Here is a 19,186-nt window from a genome sequence, read left to right as displayed (position 1 = left end):
TAGTGTTTCTAAAAAAGAAAACTCCCCAAGTGATTGTGATAATCAATTAGGGAATCATTGGTCTCAAAGGTAGCATGTTATGGATGCATTGTCCCACAAAACAAAAACACAGAGGTATAAGTGGGCAGTTAATTTTGCTTCATTAAACATTTGAGAGGGACTGTGTTGGTTAGAGATCATTTGCTCTAAAAGAGTAAGAAACCCACTCATGGTTGTTGTTTTTGGTTTTTTTTAATTTTTCTTAAATGTTTTATTTATTTTTGAGAGAGAGAGAGAGAACAGGGAAGGGCAGAGAGACGGGGACAGAAGATCCGAAGCAGGCTCTCTGGCTCTGCACACTGACAGCAGAGAGCCCGACGTGGGGCTCGAACTCACAAACTGTGAAATCATAACCTGAGTCGAAGTCAGACACTTAGCCAACTGAGCCACCCAGGCGCTCCCCCACTGATGTTTATTGGAAGGGCTAATATGCAAACCCCAAGAGTAGGAAGTATCTCTAGATCTCAGAAGGAAACAGAACTAAGAATTGGAAAGCTGTTAGGAATTAAGGATGTCCGTGCTGTCTCTCTTCTGTTCCTTTCTCTCGGGGACTGGCTTTGGTAGAAATTGGTCACCCAGACAGTCTGGTCTAATGCCTCCAAACCAGTTTCACATTCCTGAGAGAATCTGATCAGTCAAATCTAGCCTCTGGATTGGTTCTCCCTGAGCCAGGAGGCCACCTCTGGACAATTCTCTGATCTGGAGATCTGGACTTACATCAAATGCACCTTAACAGGGCCCCACTGTGAATGCAGGGATATGTGGTCCCCTTAACATTGTTGGTCACACTTCCTGAAAGGTGTCTTCTACAAGTGCTTACTATATAGCTTTCCACTGTTGGGGTAGGATTACAGAACTAATAAGATAAATCTCCTACTCTTTGAATTGGGAGGGCGTTGTAATTGGGGGAGAGAGACAAAGATTTTAAATTAGTGTTGTGGGTAGAGGGGTATCTGGGAAACCTGCAAGAGAAAAACTTATCCAGTCTGGATATTTAGGGAATATTCAGAGAGGACATAACTGAACTGAATCGTGAAAGATAAGTATGTACTGGCCACATATAGAAAAGAGGGGGAAGTAGTTGTGGCTTTGTGAACAGCACGAGCATGAAACAAAATAATTATATTTCATTGAAGATTTTTGGGTGAATAATAAGTAATAAGCCATTATTTCTAGAGCATGAGGTCCATGGCAGGTTGTAAAGCTAGAGAGAGAGGTTGGGGCCAGATTGAGGAGTCTTGATGGCTGTGATAAGGAGTTTAGATTTAGATAAAGAGGAATGAATAGATATTTTTTCTTTTCTTTTTTTTTAATGTTTGTTTATTTTTGAGAGAGAGACAGAGCGTGAGTGGAGGACAGACAGAGAGAGAGGGAAACGCAGAATTCAAAGCGGGCTCCAGGCTCTAAGCTGTCAGCATAGAGCCTGATGTGGGACTCGAACTCACGAACTTAGAGATCATGACCTGAACCGAAGTTGGACGCTTAACCGACTGAGCCACCCAGGCGCCCACCAATGGAAATTTTTAACTGATATGGGAGGATTGCCATTTTTGTCAAGATGACGTATTAAAGTGTGGAGAATAGGGGCGCCTGGGTGGCTCAGTCAGTTAAGCGTCCGACTTCAGCTCAGGTCATGATCTCACAGCTTGTGAGTTTGAGCCCCGCATCGGGCTCTGTGCTGACAGATCAGAGCCTGGAGCCTGCTTCAGATTCTGTGTCTCCCTCTCTCTCTGCCCCCACCCCGCTTGTGCTCTCTGTCTTTCATAAATGAATAAATATTAAAAAAAATTTTTTTTAATGTGGAGAATAGTTTTGATTTTGGCCTTGCCTGAAGGTACAAAGACCAGTTGCCATTGTCCAGACAGGTGATGAGAAAAAGGATGGAAAGGTAGGAGCCAACTGTGAGAATATTTAAGATGTAGATTTGGCAGGTCTAGATTGGATGATGGGAATGTGGGAGGAGTCGAGAAGGAAGGTAATTTGTTTTGCACATATTTTTATTTTTTATTTATTTATTTATTTATTTATTTATTTATTTATTTATTTATTTTGAGAGAGAGAGAGAGAGAGAGAGAAAGCGAGCATGCACAGGCAGGCAGGGGACTGGCAGAGGGAGAGGGAGAGAGAGAATCTTAAGCAGGCTCCACACCCTGCACTTAAGAAACTGAACCACCCAGGCACCCCTGGACATTATTGAGTTTAAAATGCCTATGGAGTACATCAGCAATGGTGCCTATTAGGCCAGGAATCTGCCTTAAGTAGTTCTCAGGGCTTATATTACAGATTCAGGGGAGGTTGTGCCTCCCCACCCCACTTTCTTTTTAAAATTTTTCCTCAGTCTCTGGCACTCTTTTTTTTTTTTTTTTTTTTAATGTTTGTTTATTTTAAGAGAGCATGTGCATGGGAGAGGGGCAGAGGGAGAGAGAGAGAAAATCCCAAGCAGGCTCTGCACTGTCAGCACAAAGCCTGACCCCGGGCTTGATCCCACAAACTGTGAGATCATGACCTTAGTCAAAATCAAGAGTTGGACGCTTAGCTTAACTGACTGAGCCACCCAGGCGCTCCAGTGGAGAGAGCTCTTAATCAGACTTCCTGCATCCCTGCCTTACACCAGCATAAATGCGTCCTGGACCAAGAGCAGACATGAAAGATGTTAGCACATGTGTGTGCCTCACAGTGCTGTCCATGCAGTGAGCAGTAGTGGTTAGTAAACACTTGAGTGAGCAAGCGAAGAGTGACGTGGGCAGTAGGTCCAGGGACCTCACCTGACTGCATTCCCCTTCACTGACTTGGAAAGACATCCCTATGAATTGTTGGAAGGAAGCAAGTGGGGACATCGTGTAGTACATGCAGTCCTGATTCTGTCAGATTTCACATTCACCTCTTATTTGTGAGGTGAGGTCAGAAGGTTGGGTACCAGAAGGTTAAAGGCTGCCTTATTTGCTCTGCTACTGTTGATTCTTGCAAAGAGGCGCCACCTGCCTCTCAGTAGCTGGGAGCTAACACTCAGGTTCCTTATCTGTAAAATGGGACCATCAGAGAGTTCTGGTCTGCTCATCTTTACAGCAGTCTCTGCCCCTCAGCACTGCGCACATCGGTGTGTCCCGAGCACTGTGGGGCGTCAGCAGCCTCCCCAGCCCCACCGACCCCAGGTGTGGCAACCACAGATGTCCCTGGACATGGCCAGATGTCCCCCGGGGGGACTTTTAAGTAACTGGAAGCCCCCAGCACAGCGTCTGGCATACTCACCAGCCAGGATTTTCCCTTTTCTCTGCTGCTGAGGGCATTACAGTGGTGTTTGCTCACCTGGGTTTTAAATTAAAAAAAAAAAAAAAAAAGTTGGACACTTAAGTACCAAGCCATCCAGGCACCTCTCTCCCTGGCACTCTTATTCCAGGTACTCCTTCCCTTATATTTAAATTTAAGGCCTATCTGGTTTCTCCTTTCCTAGACCTTCTTCTGGCACAAGCAGTAGGTTACTTTATACAAAGATTTGACGTGATTTGGCTTCATCACAAGAGCTGCTGAGAGGATTTTAAGCTGACTTCCTACACTAGATTATTTCTCTCTCGTGCATAGACACATTGCTAGCTCCTAGAACAGTACTTGGTATTTTAGGTGGTCCTGAACAACTGAGTGAAAGAGTGAATCATTTAATTCTATAAAGAGTTTATTAAAAGACTTGGGATTGTTCTTTCTCTGAGACTGATCTTTTCTGTAAAACATTTCTCTGAGTTAAATCTTGCAGAGTGGCAAGAGGTTAGTTTGGAAAAGAGGTGGAGAAGAGCATTTCAGGCAGAAGCAGCAGCATGAACAAAGGCATGGGGCATGTGAATGGTGTACGTGCTTAGAGAAAAGCAGTGAGATAATTAATAACTCTTACCTTGTCATATGTCTCAGGTCACTCCAGCAAACCTAACATTTATAACACAGTTAATAGTGGTTATGATGATGGGTTCTGGGAATTGTTTACAAGTTTCTCTGCATGGGTAGATAAGAATTAGATATATAAAATAAGTCCAGAATGGTAGAAAACCTTTAGTTGGGTTCTTTAGGTCCATAGTCTAATGAAAGTCCTCTTTGAAGCTGCCCTTTTTTTTTTTTTTTAAAGTTTATTTATTTATTTATTTTGAGAGTGGGGGAGCGGGAGCAGAGCAAAGAGAGAGGGAAAGAGGAGGAAAAGAGAAAAGAATCGCAAGCTTGGGACTGGGGCTTGATCTCAGGAACGGTGAAATCAAGAGCCAGATGCTTAACTGACTGAGCCAACCCAGGCACCCCTGAAGCTGTCTTTGAATCCCAGACAGAGTTTACTGCTTGTTAATCTGTGTTCATGCAGTGTATTATACCTGTCTCTGTTATATTTCCTTATTTTCATATTTCATTTGACTAATAACCCTGACTATGCCTTTAACAATTTCTAGGGTCTAACATGTAGTAGAGATTAATTAAAGTTTGATGGATAATTGAATGAATGGATGTTTGTACCCAGGGTTATCCATATTAAAGAGAAACTGTGTCACCTTCTTTATCCCTTTTCTTGTAGCTATTTGTAGTGGATGTGCAGACAAGCCAGATCACCAAGATTCCCATTCTGAAGGACCGGGACCCTGGAGGTGTGACCCAGCAGGGCTGTGGTATCCATGCCATTGAGCTGAATCCCTCCAGAACTCTGTTAGCCACTGGAGGAGACAACCCCAACAGTCTTGCCATTTACCGGCTGCCTACGCTAGATCCTGTGTGTGTGGGTGATGTAAGTTTCCCCAGTAATTGTAGTTAGAGGTAGCCTGTTTTTAAACAGAGCCTGCTAGGTAACATGGACCCTCCTCCCACATGCCCCCTGGGAAGGAATAGTTTCCCCTAGATTTCTGCTAACTCCGGGGGCATGGGGGTGGGGTGAGAGGGTAGAAATACCTGAATGAGGACTGAATTCCCCATAGAGAGTATCTGGTATATTGAGAGTGTTGTTCAATAAAGCAGTGAGCAACACACCTCAGGGTCCAGCACCAGTGGATTTGTGTCTGAATCCACAATGTCTACATACCTCCCACTGCCCATAGTCAGAGAACAAAGTTTATTAAGTCATTCATTCAGCAACAACTGTTTATTGAGCTTTCTATGTCCAATCATTGTTTTGGACACTGGGGACATGCAATGAACAAAACAGATAAAGCCCCACACCTCGTGAAGCCTGTCTTCTAGTGGAGGGAGACATATAAACCAATAAATATTTACCAGCAGTATGTCAGAGTATGATAAGTGCCATGGAGAAGTGTAAAGGCAGATTAAGGGGATAGAGAGAGTTGGAGAATGCTATTTCAGAGGATGGTCAGAGAAGTCCTCATTGATAAGAATGACATTTAGCAGGAGACATAAAGGAAATGAGAGTACAAGTCATGTTGATGTCTGGAGGAAGAGAGCTCCAGACAGAAGGAACAGCAAAGAGGTCAGTTATAGCTCTTGTACCAGGAAGGTACAAGAGGAGAGTGGTAGGATGAAATTAGAGAAAAGGTAGGTGATTATGTGTAGGAGCCCCAAATAAGACATCCAGAGGTGGCAGGCCAGAGCGGTGTGTCCACCAGACATGTTCATTGTCCATGGGAATGCCGGTTTTATTCCAGCTTTGAGCTCCTCAAGACAGAAGTTAAAAATTGTGGGATCCTGCCCTATGGGTTAAGATCATCAGAGATCACTTTATCAGTTTTACAAAGATATTTTCAGTCAGAGTGTATGCTTTTCAAGAGTATACATTGTAATCCTTATTTTACTAATTTATTTTTTTCCCTTCTCTCTCTGTACCTGTCTGTCACTTCTTCCTCTCCAAGGATGGACACAAGGATTGGATCTTTTCCATTGCATGGATCAGTGATACTATGGCGGTATCTGGTAAAATTACCCTTTTGTATGGAGTTTTTGTGTGGCAGGGAGGGAGGGAGGCTAGAAATTGAAAAGGGGTAGTAGTGCGATTGGAAATAGCCCAGTAAACAGACCATCAGCCAGGGGCCAGGAGATCTTATTTCCAATATTGGCTCTTTCTCTTACTTATCATGTGTCCTTGAATAAGTCATTTCCCCTGTATATTCCTGATCTGGAAAGTGGAGTTTTGCTGGCATTCTTCATTTATTATTCATATTCTGCTTTGTTCCCCAAAAGTATGTGTGATGGCATGTTAGCCTCAACTTTTCTGGGGTACTTCCCCCGTTCACGCTCTGTCTTTCTCTGTCTCAAAAATAAGTAAACATTAAAAAAAAAATTTAAAAAAAAAGAATTAGGGGAATTTCTTTCCCAGGGGTAGAAGTCAGAAAAAAACACAAGGAAATTAGTGTAGAGAAGATAATAAAGAGATACACAAATGCTTTCTGGATACCCACAGCAGCCTACAAAGTAGGCTGAGAGTGCTACAGTTTTGCTGGGTACCCATATGTAAAAATCCAATCCCCAGTTCTAGATTCCCAAATAAAAATAATCATAATGGTTGCTAAATTAAGTACCTCATATCTGTTATTTCTTATAATTCTCAGAATAATACTAAAAGGTTTGCATTATTAGCCTCATTTCACAAATGAGAAACTTTATATTCTGAGAGTTTATTATAACTTGCCAAAGGCCACATGAATAGTGACAGATGGACTCAGGATCTGAATCCAGGTCTGATTTCAAAGCCCATGCTTAGAACTGCTACTAACAAAGCTCAGGGAACATAAATATTTCCTCTTTCGATTCTTTGCAAGGCAATAGAAAGCAGCCAAGAAGGAAGATAAATCTAATGAAGAAACATAGTTACAGGTCAGAATTACCCAGGAGTGGTTCAGAAGCTTTTGAATTCCCTGTCATTTGCCTCCCTGGGGAATGAGAGCTGTTTGAAGGCAGAGGCCGAGTCCTGTCATCTTTATAACAGGGATTGCCTGTATGACAGTAACCTGCACTAAATGTTGTTGGGAGCCAGGACTTGGCTTTGCTTTGGGAGCCTCTCATCTCTCCTTGAGATACCCTGCCAACATCCTATGTTTTCAAGCTGCTAACTCCTAAGTCTACATTTTCTGAACAGTATAGCAGGTTTTAAGAACATGGGCTCTGAGGGCACCTCGGTGGCTCAGTTGGTTAAGCACCTGACTCTTGATTTTGGCTCAGGTCGTGATCTCACGGTTTGTGGGTTCAAGCCCTGTGTCAGGCTCTACATGGGCAACTTGAACCCTGCTTGGGATTCTGTCTCCCTGTCTCTCTCTGCACTTCCCCCACTGACACTCTCTTTGTCTCTCTCTCTCTAAAATAAACATTTTTATAAAAAGGTCATTGGTAGGATTAAATGAAGTAATACATAGTTGCTGCTGTATTAAAAATGCCCAATACTTGTTAACCATTGTTAACGTTCAGCTTGATGATGAATATCAACCCCTGAACATTCCACCTCAGACTCAGCACATTCATACTCACCATCTTTATTCCAAGATCCCCTCCTCTCCTAGGACATATATTTGTGAATGCTCCCACCTTCCACACAAAGGTGCACAGCCAGAAAACTAAAACTCCTCTTAGGGTCTTCAGTCTCCTTAGATTACCAAGCCATGTTTATACTGCTTTTTAAAGTATGTCTTATACGGGGCGCCTGGGTGGCGCAGTCGGTTAAGCGTCCGACTTCAGCCAGGTCACGATCTCGCGGTCCGTGAGTTCAAGCCCCGCGTCAGGCTCTGAGCCATCAGCCCAGAGCCCGGCTCAGGTCATGATCTCACGGTCCGTGAGTTTGAGGCCCACGTCGGGCTCTGTGCTGACAGCTCAGAGCCTGGAGCCTATTTCAGATTCTGTGTCTCCCTCTCTCTGACCCTCTTATATACAATTTCTTTTTTTTTTTTTTTTTTTTTTTAACGTTTTATTTATTTTTGAGACAGGGAGAGACAGAGCATGAACAGGGGAGGGTCAGAGAGAGGGAGACACAGAATCTGAAATAGGCTCCAGGCTCTGAGCTGTCAGCACAGAGCCCGACGTGGGCCTCAAACTCACGGACCGTGAGATCATGACCTGAGCCGAAGTCGGCCGCTTAACCGACTGAGCCACCCAGGCGCCCCTACAATTTCTTTTCTATGCTAGAGTGCTCATCATCTATATCTTGAATTACCCCTAATATCCTTCCATATTTTCTCTCTGCTTCTGTACTTGTCTTCTCCAATCCAATCTTCATGATGCTGCCCAACTAGTTCTTTAAATAATTTTTCTTTATTTTAAAAGTAATAGGTGTTAATCATAAGAAATTTTTAAAATATAGATAAACAAAAAAGGAAATAAGAACTACCCTCAATATCTCTACCCAGAGATAACTACTATTAATATTTTGAAATATAATATTAAAATAATAGTCATTTTTCAGTACATATTTTTAGTTGGTTAAAATGGATGAATGATGAATATATGGATAGATGTACCTACCAAGTATGATAAAATGTTGATAGAATATAGGTGTAATTGAACAGTTCATTGTAAAATTCTGTCAACATTTCAGTATGCTTGAATTTTTCATAATAAAACTTGTATAGTTTTTTTTTTTTTTTAATGTTTATTTATTATTAAGAGACAGAGCATGAGCATGGGAAGGGCAGAGAGAGAGGGAGACACAGAATCTGAAGCAGGCCCCAGGCTCTGAGCTGTTAGCACAGAGCCTGACACAGGGCTCGAACTCACAAACTGCGAGATCATGACCTGAGCTGAAGTCAGACACTTAACCGACTGAGCCACTCAGGCACCCCAAAACTTGTACAGATTTATTTTTTAATTTGCATTATAAACCATGCATAGTTCTTCTGGCCTTTTCTAGATTTCATATGTAATAAAACCTCTGCTTTGAATCCCTGTCCATAAGCGTTATGATGCAAACAAATTGGTGGCACCTGGCTGGCTCAGTCTGTAAAGCATGTGACTCTTGATGTCGGGGTTGTAGGTTTGGGCCCTGTGTTGGGTGTAGAGATTACTTGAAAATAAAATCTTTAAAAGAAAAGATGCACACAAACTGGATGGTATTTCTCTCATGTTAGATCATTTTTACTATGAAACATTCGTGAGATTTGCAATATGGGAAGGATATCTTCTAGTCTAAAGGAGAGTTGGCAAATAACTTTACTGGAAAGGAATTTTAAAACATGATTTTTTTTTGAAATTTATTTGAGAAAGAGTGAATGTGCTCGTGTGCATGCAGGCAGCAGAGAAGCAGAGAGAGAATCCCAAGCAGGCTCTGCACTATCAGTGTAGAACTCAGTTTGGGGCTTGAGCTCATAAACTGTAAATCATGAACTGAGCCAAAATCAAGAGTGGACGCTCAACAACTGAGCCACCCAGGCACCCCTAAGATGGGATTTTTGTTTTTAATATTTCTTAGAGAGAGAGAGCAGGGGAGGGGCAGAGAGAGAGGGAGACACAGAATCCGAAGCAGGCTCCAGGCTCTGAGCTGTTAGCACAGAGCCTGACGCGGGGCTCGAACTCATAGACCTCAAGATCACATGACCTGAGCCGAAGTCGAACGCTTAACCGACTGAGCCACCCAGGCACCCCAAAACAGGATTTTTTTTAATGGTTCTTGATTTTCTATTTTATGACTATAACATAGCCTTATTCTTATAGGACATACAGATTGTTCTGAATAAACATCTTTTTGTGTGTGTCTTATGATAGTGCATTATTCCTAGATGGGAACACACACTTTCTGGTTTTTGCTGCAGATGCTCAGTTGTCCTCCAGAAAGATGGTCCCATTTAAGCTCGCCACCAGCAGTGTATTCAGGGCTCAGTTCAAAGAATAGTGTTTTTAGTTTTTTAAGTGCTTCATTATTGTTTGCTAAGGAAAACTATGTTTTTAAGTATTCATTTTCTGTAGAATGCTCATCCTTTTTTTTTTTTTTTTTTTTTTTTTTTAAGTCATCTCCACACCCAACATGAGTCAAGAGTTAGTAGCATGCTCTACTGACTGAGACAGCCAGGTGCCTCGAACTTGCATTCTTTTTTTAAAGGTTTTTGGTTTTTATTTTTTTTTTAAGTTTATTTTTGAGAGGGTGGGGAGGGGCAGAGAGAGAGGGAGACACAGAATCGGAAGCAGGTTCCAGGTTCTGAGCTGTCAAGCACAGGGCTCAATGTGGGGCTCAAGCCCACAAACTGTGAGATCATGACCTGAGCCAAAGTGGGATGCTTAACCCACTGAGCTGCCCAGGTGCCCCCAAACATTCTTAATATGGGAATTATGGTCCCTATAGGTCCATGGAAAGCCTTCAAGAGGTTCATGAACCTCCCTAAAATTGAATGTACAATGTGGTATTTTGTGTAGTTTTCTAGAGAAAGGGGTTTTTAACATTCCTAAGTCTCTCAGAGGCTTACAAGACTCAGAAGACATTAAGCACTGTTGCTCTAAGGTGGAGGTTCCCAAACTCTACTGCCCAGCAGACATCACCTGTGCATGCCCAAGTGACCTAAGCATTTGGCTTGGAAAATTACTGAGCTTTCTCAAACTATAATTCTCTTGAAAAATATCACCAATGGTTAAAGGTTATATTATATCTCCTATACCTTAGTTGAATCATCCTTTTGATGTAACTATTAAAATGTATGCTGTTCTGTTTTGTGGTGGGCCACCTGACCAAGCTTCAGCACATATGAGGATGATGCCCAGAAAGCTAGACTAAGAAAGCCCATCTTGGTTTCTGTAGGACTGTCCCATAGAGATTTGAGTATGTCTGACATCTGTGGTTTCCTTGCTCTGTAGGCTCACGTGATGGCTCTATGGGACTCTGGGAGGTGACAGACGATGTGTTGACCAAAAGTGATGCAAGGCACAATGTGTCACGGGTCCCTGTGTATGCTCACATCACTCACAAGGCCTTAAAGGACATTCCCAAGGAGGACACAAATCCTGACAACTGCAAGGTCCGGGCTCTGGCCTTCAACAACAAGAATAAGGTATGACCTTGCCAAAGAGGAAGCCTATTCCTCTTGCTTCAGCTTCTTGGCTTAAATCTTGTAAGATTCACTTCCCTTCTCTTTCCAAGTCAGTCCTTGTAACATAGCTTAGTTCTGAGCCTATGGAGAATTGAAGGCTGAGGGACGCTGGTGAGAAATTCTGAGATTATAAAACCCATCCCTTGCATTGAGCTCTGCAGTATTTCTCTGGATGGTCCATATTTGTAGGTCAGCCTCTCAGAGTTTCCCCAGGGCCACTCTGATTTGACTGTCTCTCATTTGCACATGCCTTTGCAAGTGCTCTATTTTGGGTGTGATTTTCATATGTGCCTCTGAAAATGATCACTTTTTTTGTCTTTGGTATTCAGGTTCTTTTCATTCTTCACTGCCTCTTATCAACACTCCCAGCAGGTCTTACCTAATCATTGAGTCAGATCTGAAACTGGCGGTATTGAATGTTAGGGTGGAGACTCAGAGCCAGAAGAGGAGAAAAGCTCCCCAAATCTGAATCAGGCCACATTTGAAAGATAGTTCCCTTAGCCTCCTATCTCCTGTCCATAGTTATGGCTTAGAGGTAGATTTAGATCCTCCAATCATAGAAGCTTTCACACTGAGATTTATGAAACTGTCCTTCATGTGTGTGCTCTGCTATAACTATCCAACGAGATGTCATGGGAATGATTACATAGTAGGAACTTTCTGAACCATAGGTATTTATATTACTGCTAGAACCTGGCTGGCTTCTTGAGTTCTCCCAAGCAGCAGCCTTGATTTAATATTCTATCCAGCTGCATGCCATAGAGTGAGATGATGGACTAACAATTAACAATCCCTGGCCCCCCCTGCTGGAATCCTCATGGGATAAGAATGAACAATGGGAGGACCCCAACCTTCAGGGTCTTCCCCTGCTTACTATTGTATATTAGTTGCTACAGATTGAAATATAACCTATTTTTTTCATTGCTCTTGTAGGAATTGGGAGCAGTGTCTCTGGATGGTTACTTTCATCTCTGGAAGGCTGAAAATACACTGTCTAAGGTGTGATGAACATGACTTAGTGGTTTTACCTAAAAATTTACCTTTTGGTTAAAAACTCTCCCTAAGCCTTTTCATTCTGTATAAAGCATCAGTTTTCCAAGGGTCTGGCGATGTTATTGCACAGTGCATGGAATTCAGAGTCTGATGTGCCTCTTTTAAGTCTTTTAAAGAGATCAGAGGTGGTGATTCTTTCACATTGCAAGGACTTACTGAAAGACTCCTTTAACTAGCAGTCCTCCAATCCACAAGGCATTTAAGTATTTGGTTATGGATTATTGGCCATTTGGCATGTCATAAGGGCAGGAAAACCTAAAAGTTAGGAATCACTGGCAACTGAAAATTAATTAAACTAATATAAACCATCTTTGAAATAATAGGTAATGAGAAGATTTACAATCTTTACAAGGAACTTTTGCATAAAGTCAAACCTGTCTGTAGGTTATTTGCCCTCTTCTTGTCCCAGAGGCCTTTGCTGCCTATTACTTCTGTTATAGACTCATCCTCAAGAAGAAGCAGAGCTTCAGGAATTACTGACTCCTTCATGTGAAGCAGCCTTTGAGCTCCGCTGACCTTGCTTGGTGCCTTACATGCAGTTGGCACCTGCTGAGGACTGACTTAAGGGTTAAGGCTGACTGGTGTTCCCTAGGGTTGAGCCAGGCCCATGAGTGTGCTTTCTGTAGTGTACAACTCTCATACAATTGGGAACCTAGGCTGAGGATAGCCAGAAATTAGCCCCTTTATCTGAAGAGTAGTGAGGAGGGTGGTGGCAGAGAGGGTCCTGGCAGAGAACACAATGTGACCTTGGCTTTAGTGCCCTGGGGTTACCCCTGGAAATGACCTGTAGGTCTAGGCTTTTCTGCTTCTGATTATTTAATTCCAGCTTAACCTTTTTTCCCCTAATCAGTCCTCTTCAGTATTAGATCTTATTTCTTATTAACAGTCACCCTCTCTTTCTCTTATTTACTTAGGGGTGGAACAGGGCATTATTTCCTTAATCAGGGCTTGTCTTTTTGTCTCTGACTTTGTGTGGCTTGTGTATGAAGGAAACCCACACAGGTGGGCATCTAAAAACAGTGCCCTATAGTACACTCTCTGGTATTGCCATGGGTGCATCATTTCCTCTCTCTGTTTCAGCTCCTCTCCACCAAACTGCCATATTGCCGTGAGAATGTGTGCCTGGCCTATGGTAGTGAATGGTCGGTGTATGCAGTGGGCTCCCAAGCTCATGTCTCCTTCTTGGATCCACGGCAGCCATCATACAACGTCAAGTCTGTTTGCTCCAGGGAGCGAGGCAGTGGTAAGAGTCCTGGTATGCCCCTGAGGCTTATAGCTGCATTGCAGATGGGTTTTGACTTTCAGTTTCTGTGTTGATTTCCAAACAACAATCGTGATCTTTATGGAACCTGGTGTTTGGTAACACATGGAGGGAGCTTAAATACTCGCAGATGGCAACAGAGCTTCAAACACCACAGACAAATTTGTGGCCACAGAAGCCTCAGTGGAAACCAACAGTCAGGATATTGGTGGTTTTCTTATTTCTTCATAGATCTTGACTTTCTGCCCTATGGTAGTTTTTTGCTGGTGCCCCATCTGAACTGTAAAAATCATTTTATGCCAAGGGATGATGTACAGTGAGGAGTTTACAGAGGGCATGAGGAAACATTTGAGGGTGATGGATATATTAGTTATTTTGATTGTGGTGGTAGTGTCATGGGTATATACATATGTTAAAACTTCAGATTGTATTTTAAATATGTACAGTGTATTGTTTGTCAATTATACCTCAGTAAACCTGAAGAAAATAGTTTAGTTCTGATCACTGGGTGAGTTGTAGCTTCAGCCTTCCATCTTTTATAGCATATTTTCTCTGAGAGCACTCTTTCTTTATCAAGGAATAAAAAGATTATGTTTGTACTGTACTTTAAGATTTCAGTATATCTTTATCTGACATGTTATTTCATCTTACCTAGAACCCTGTAAGAAGCAGGTAGGAAAAGGTAAGATTAGTGTTAATAACTCTGTTTTATAGATGAGCTGACTGAGACCCAGAGCATTTAAATTCCATGCTCAGTATCTTCTGGATTGGTGGAAGAACAGCCAGGGACTAGAATACAGATTATTCAAGTTAACAGAGTGTATTTTCTTCATCTCACTTTGTTCCCCTTCTCATGCAAAAATGTAGCTACATTATCCTGGGAGTCCTAAAAGGCACAATAAGAATTACAGTTTAGCCTCTTTCTTTCAAGTAGTGTTTATTTTCATTCAGATATTGCAAAAGTGGCTTTTGTTTGGGGTTTGTGTTCAATTTTAGTTAAGATGCTCATGTTTCAGGGCAGAGAGAATAATGTGTGTAATGAGAGTTTTAAGGGGAAGAGTGATTAGGGTTGGCTGGAATGATGTCTGCAATGAAAAGCTTTAAGAGGGGCACCTGGCTTGGTGGGTGGAGCATGTGACTCTTGATCTTGGTGTTGTGGGTTCAAGCCCCATGTTGGGTGTAGAGATTAGTTAAAAAAAAATTGTGTTTAAGTTTTAGGGGTACCTGGGTGGCTCAGTTGGTTAAGTGACCGACTCTTGATTTTGGCTTAGGTCATGAGACTCATGTCAGGCTTCACTCTGAATGTGGAGCCTGCTTGGGATTCTCTCTGTCCATCTCTCTCTCTCTCTGCCCCTTCTCTGCTCTTTCTCTCTCTCTCAAAATAAATAAATAAACATTTTTTAAAAATTAAAAAAAACGAGGGGCGCCTGGGTGGCCCAGTCGGTTAAGCGTCCGACTTTGGCTCAGGTCATGATCTCGCGGTCCATGGGTTCGAGTCCCGCATCGGGCTCTGTGCTGACAGCTCAGAGCCTGGAGCCTGTTTCGGATTCTGTGTCTCCCTCTCTCTCTGACCCTCCCCCGTTCATGCTCTGTCTCTCTGTCTCATAAATGTTAAAAAAAAAAAAATGTTGAAAAAAATTTTTAAAAAATGAGTCTTAAAAAAATAAAGCTTTAATAAGATATTTTGGTTACTGTTACAGGAGTAGCTTTCATAACTAATAAGGAAATACTGATTCCACAAATATCATCAAGCACTTCCTATGTGCCAAGAGACATCTTCGTACCCCATGCACTTCTTTGATCCACAGACACAGTACCAGATAAAGACCTCTTGCAGTGTCAGATAGGGCTTTTAGGTCAGATAGGAAAAAGTCCTTATTAATATAATGATATATAAATATGCAGGTTACCCTGTTTCAGTATAGGTTTGAAACACAGTGAAGAAGTTATGAGTTTACATATAACAGTTTAGAGTTATGAAAGATGACTCCACAGTAAGTCTAGGGGAGGCAGGATGGTTCAGGGCACAGTTAAGGTCTTAGGCTAAAAGATCTTAGGCATCATTTGGTCTCTGGCACTTCCCTAAGGTTTATGGGAAGGTCCCTGTTAGTGCATGGATTGGCAGTGTGGCATCAGCATTCTAAGGCTTTTGCATGAGATATACCTGCCATGGAAAAGGTACTGTCTGGTATGTGGGTGCCATGTGAACTCAGTGCTAGAGAAATTCAGGTAGTCAGACTGTCAAGTGTGTATTCTCCCTACTCATTGCCCTTTCCTTTTTTCTCTCTCAGGGATCCGGTCAGTGAGCTTTTATGAGCATATCATCACTGTGGGCACAGGGCAGGGTTCCCTGCTGTTCTATGACATCCGAGCTCAGAGATTCCTGGAAGAGAGGCTCTCAGCTTGTTATGGGTCTAAGCCCAGACTAGCAGGGGAGAATTTGAAACTAACCACTGGCAAGGGCTGGCTGGTGAGTAAGACCGTGCCTGACATGGTTACTGAACAGTGACAGAAAAATTGTCTTCAGTCTACCCATCTGCTCCCACCCCCACTGATAACACCAGCTAGTCACATACTTTTTCACTGGTAAGAGGTACTCCTTAGAGCAGAGAAAGGCACTTTCCCTTGATTGTGCTTCTGCGTCTACATGTTAATGGGAAAACTGAGGCCCAGTAAGACACACTAATTGATTTAGGATTACCCCCAGGTGATAATAGAGCAGAAGGAACCCCCCTCACCGTAGCCACTACTGAATTATTATTGAAGAGTTTGGTTCCAACTGTCCTGAGAAGACCTTAGGTTTGTATAGCAGTTCTTCAGCCTGTTCACTTTTCCCTAATGTTCATTTGGAAAAATGAGGCTCCAGTTCCCATGAGCACCAGTCTCCTGACATCAGGTTAGATGCAAGACCCTCTCCTCTTAAGGAGACCAGAAGGAATTCCTGTCCCTTCCTATCCCCTTTTCTGCCCTATGGCCTAGAGGTGCTAACAATCTCTTTTTCTTCCCATAGAATCATGATGAAACGTGGAGGAATTACTTTTCGGACATTGATTTCTTCCCCAATGCTGTTTACACCCACTGCTACGACTCGTCCGGAACGAAACTCTTTGTGGCAGGAGGTCCCCTCCCTTCAGGGCTCCATGGAAACTATGCTGGGCTCTGGAGTTAATGACAACTAACTCTTTCCCAAAATGTAGAGATTTACACTAACTTCCATCCTTAGTTTCCTTGTTTCTTTTGATTTTCTTCCAATTGTTTGAGGCCCTCATTTTAGTGGGAACACAAGAGTTTGCCTATGGTTTAGGCACTTGACAGGAAGCTCTGTACAGAAATCTGAAGTGTTTTTTGTTGGTTTTTCCTTTTTTCGCTTTTGGTAATCAGAGTTTCTTCTGTCTTTTTTCTTTCTGGCTTCTCAACCAAACATTGTTAATTCTTATTTGTATTTTTTCTTTAAGTGACACACACTCTCCCCTCTCTGGCTTCTGGCAGAGGCTGGCATAGTCATTCTCACCCTTACTTCACTCTTGAGAGGTAGGGTTCCTTTATAATTATGTGGTTGCTGTCAGACTTTCTGTGAAAGTTTGGGGGCTGTCTTTGTGTGTGTGTGTGTGTGTGTGAGAGACAGAGAGAGAGAGAGAGAGAGAGAGAACTTGTGTGCCTGCAAATACCATGTGTCACTGAAATTACCTGGAGTAAGAATTACTTGTAATTAAAATATTTATAAAAGAAACAACTTTATTCACAGAGTCAGCTTTGGGACTAGTCTTTATCTTGTTTTTTTAAAGTCTAACAGCACTGATTATAGGAAGTAAAAACAGAAAGAAAAACAGTCACCACCAGGAAAACCCTTTGAGTTAGATGGCAGGCTTCCTGGTGACTTTCATGCCAGGACTCCAGGGTGATCCGTCCCCTACCTGTCTTCCCAACCTTGTGTTCCCCAGGTGAGAACACTTCTCTGTGTCATTTCCATGTCATCTTCCCATCTACTGAGCCAGTGGCCACTCCCCTAAAACATCAGGGTCTCCAGATGCAGTTCTCGAGGCTGCAGAAGCATTGGTAGAACTTGGTAAAGAGAATCCCTATCCCGGTCTTCCTTTTCCTTCCCTCAAACAAGACCTGATATGGTATCTCAGGGGCCTGGAGCAGGGGGCCTTACATTCGCTAAGATTCACATACTCAGTCCCCTTGGCTTTGTGGAGAAACTTCTCCTTTGCCTTTCTTCTAATCTTGTGGGTTTTGCTTTGCTTTTCTAAATTGGGTTCAGTCCAGGAGGGTGGGGGTAAGCAGGGGTTTATCTGTGTGTAGCGAGTGCTTCATGTGTGGAATGTTCATTTTCTTATTACAGTGGGGCTGGGGTTGAAGCCACCTCTCCCACTCTGTTGGCTTAGCCCCAGGGTGGTGGTGGTGGCCTAGAGCCAGCAACATTGTGCATGTAAAAGCATTGATGTGATTAGTAATTTGTTCCTCCCTTGAACTGTGTTTAGTCTGAGGTTGTGAAACTTGCAGGCAACTGACTGACCGTGATGTCCAGTTATTCCTTGCTTTTTACGCATCATGTTGCAGATAGTAGCTGTTCCCACCCACAAATTCCTCCTCCATTCTAAGCACATACTCTGCTTCTGTCAACAGCCCATCCTGGGGGAAAGGAAAAGTCTTATTTATTCCTGCACTCTCATTTCTAAATTGCTCTCCCAGTTATCCCCCTCTGCTCTGGGTGTAAGTGGGGAGATGGAAAAAAAGAGTGCCTTCTCCTTGGTAATGGGGGCTGGTGGGGGAGGAGACAGCAAGTCCACCCTATCTTGGTTATACAAGGCACATACCACAGGTTCTAGAATTCTCATCTTCTAACCTAGAGAAATAGGTGCTATAAACAGGGAATTAAGTAAAATGCTGGATACTATAGATCTTTTAATTGTCTTAATTTTTTTTCTATTCTTAAACTACAGGCTGTAGATTTCTTAGTTCTCACAGAACTTCTATCATTTTAAACCAACTTGTATATTAAAAAAAAAAAAAAAAGATCTTAAGTAGGATGTTTTGTACTGTTGCCAGACCCTCTTCTGTGATGGGTAATACGTTTGATTGTTTGAGATTTTGTTTTTAAAAATGTAGCACTTGACTTTTTGCCAAGTAAAAAAATAAATATTATTCCAGTTGCAGAGTGGTTTGAGTAAATATGTATAGCCAAGAGGCAGTGGGGTAAAGGCCCCAAATGACTGGTTGAAAGTTTACCTTGGGGGGCTAGGATTGCTTGGAGCAGAAGGGGAACACAAGAGTTCCCTCAAAGTTAAGGGCAAGTCAAGTACAATCACACGAACACTTAGACCTACTTGCTCCTGGTCCCCAGCCCTGGCCAAAGATCATTTATTCTGGGGTCCGGGTCCAGTTGAGGATGAATATGCCCAGGCAAGAGGACACAGTGACCAAGGTGAGTGATGCTCTTCCCAGATCTGGTTTGGGGGTGTACCTGAGAGAAAGGCAGACTGCTGAATTGTACCAATCCTGGAAGATTCGTCATCACCAATCCTGGAAGATTCGTCGGGGCTGGGCCACAGAGGCAGGCAAAGCAGTATATTCCTCTGTCTCAAGGCACTTGTTCCTCTCTAGACAAGCTAGATACAGCTGCCCTTTGCACCTACCTTGGAGACTGACTACAGAATAAAATTCATACAGGCATCTACCTATGTGATCAAAGGCCACAAAACAGGAAGGGAGAGGTGAATTAGTTGAGGCAATTAAGAGGGCTTCCTAAAAGAGAAAAACCTTTTCCAAAATGAAGTTTTTAGAATTTCCAATCCATGAGACAGTGATGGGTGTTTGCAAAATGTTCCTTGGTCAAATTATTTCTGGGAAATGCAAATGTAAA

General features: G+C 42.6%; 1 protein-coding gene across 2 annotated transcripts in view; it reads left to right on the top strand.

Moving 5' to 3' along the window:
- DCAF12 (DDB1 and CUL4 associated factor 12) overlaps positions 1 to 18,479 on the top strand; it is a 38,890-nt gene extending 20,411 nt beyond the window's left edge. For both annotated transcript variants that reach the window (XM_049625220.1, XM_049625226.1), the window contains exons 3-9: positions 4,583 to 4,789; positions 5,862 to 5,922; positions 10,774 to 10,967; positions 11,940 to 12,005; positions 13,140 to 13,302; positions 15,612 to 15,790; positions 16,331 to 18,479. In XM_049625220.1, coding sequence (XP_049481177.1) covers positions 4,583 to 4,789; positions 5,862 to 5,922; positions 10,774 to 10,967; positions 11,940 to 12,005; positions 13,140 to 13,302; positions 15,612 to 15,790; positions 16,331 to 16,489 — 1,029 coding nt within the window. In that variant the 3' untranslated portion in view covers positions 16,490 to 18,479. The remainder of the gene's footprint in view (positions 1 to 4,582; positions 4,790 to 5,861; positions 5,923 to 10,773; positions 10,968 to 11,939; positions 12,006 to 13,139; positions 13,303 to 15,611; positions 15,791 to 16,330) is intronic.
- The last annotated feature ends 707 nt before the right edge of the window (positions 18,480 to 19,186 follow it).

This window comes from Panthera uncia, chromosome D4, assembly GCF_023721935.1.
Source record: "Panthera uncia isolate 11264 chromosome D4, Puncia_PCG_1.0, whole genome shotgun sequence".
Taxonomy (NCBI): Eukaryota; Metazoa; Chordata; class Mammalia; order Carnivora; family Felidae; genus Panthera; species Panthera uncia.
This window is presented reverse-complemented; position numbering and strand designations above follow the sequence as displayed.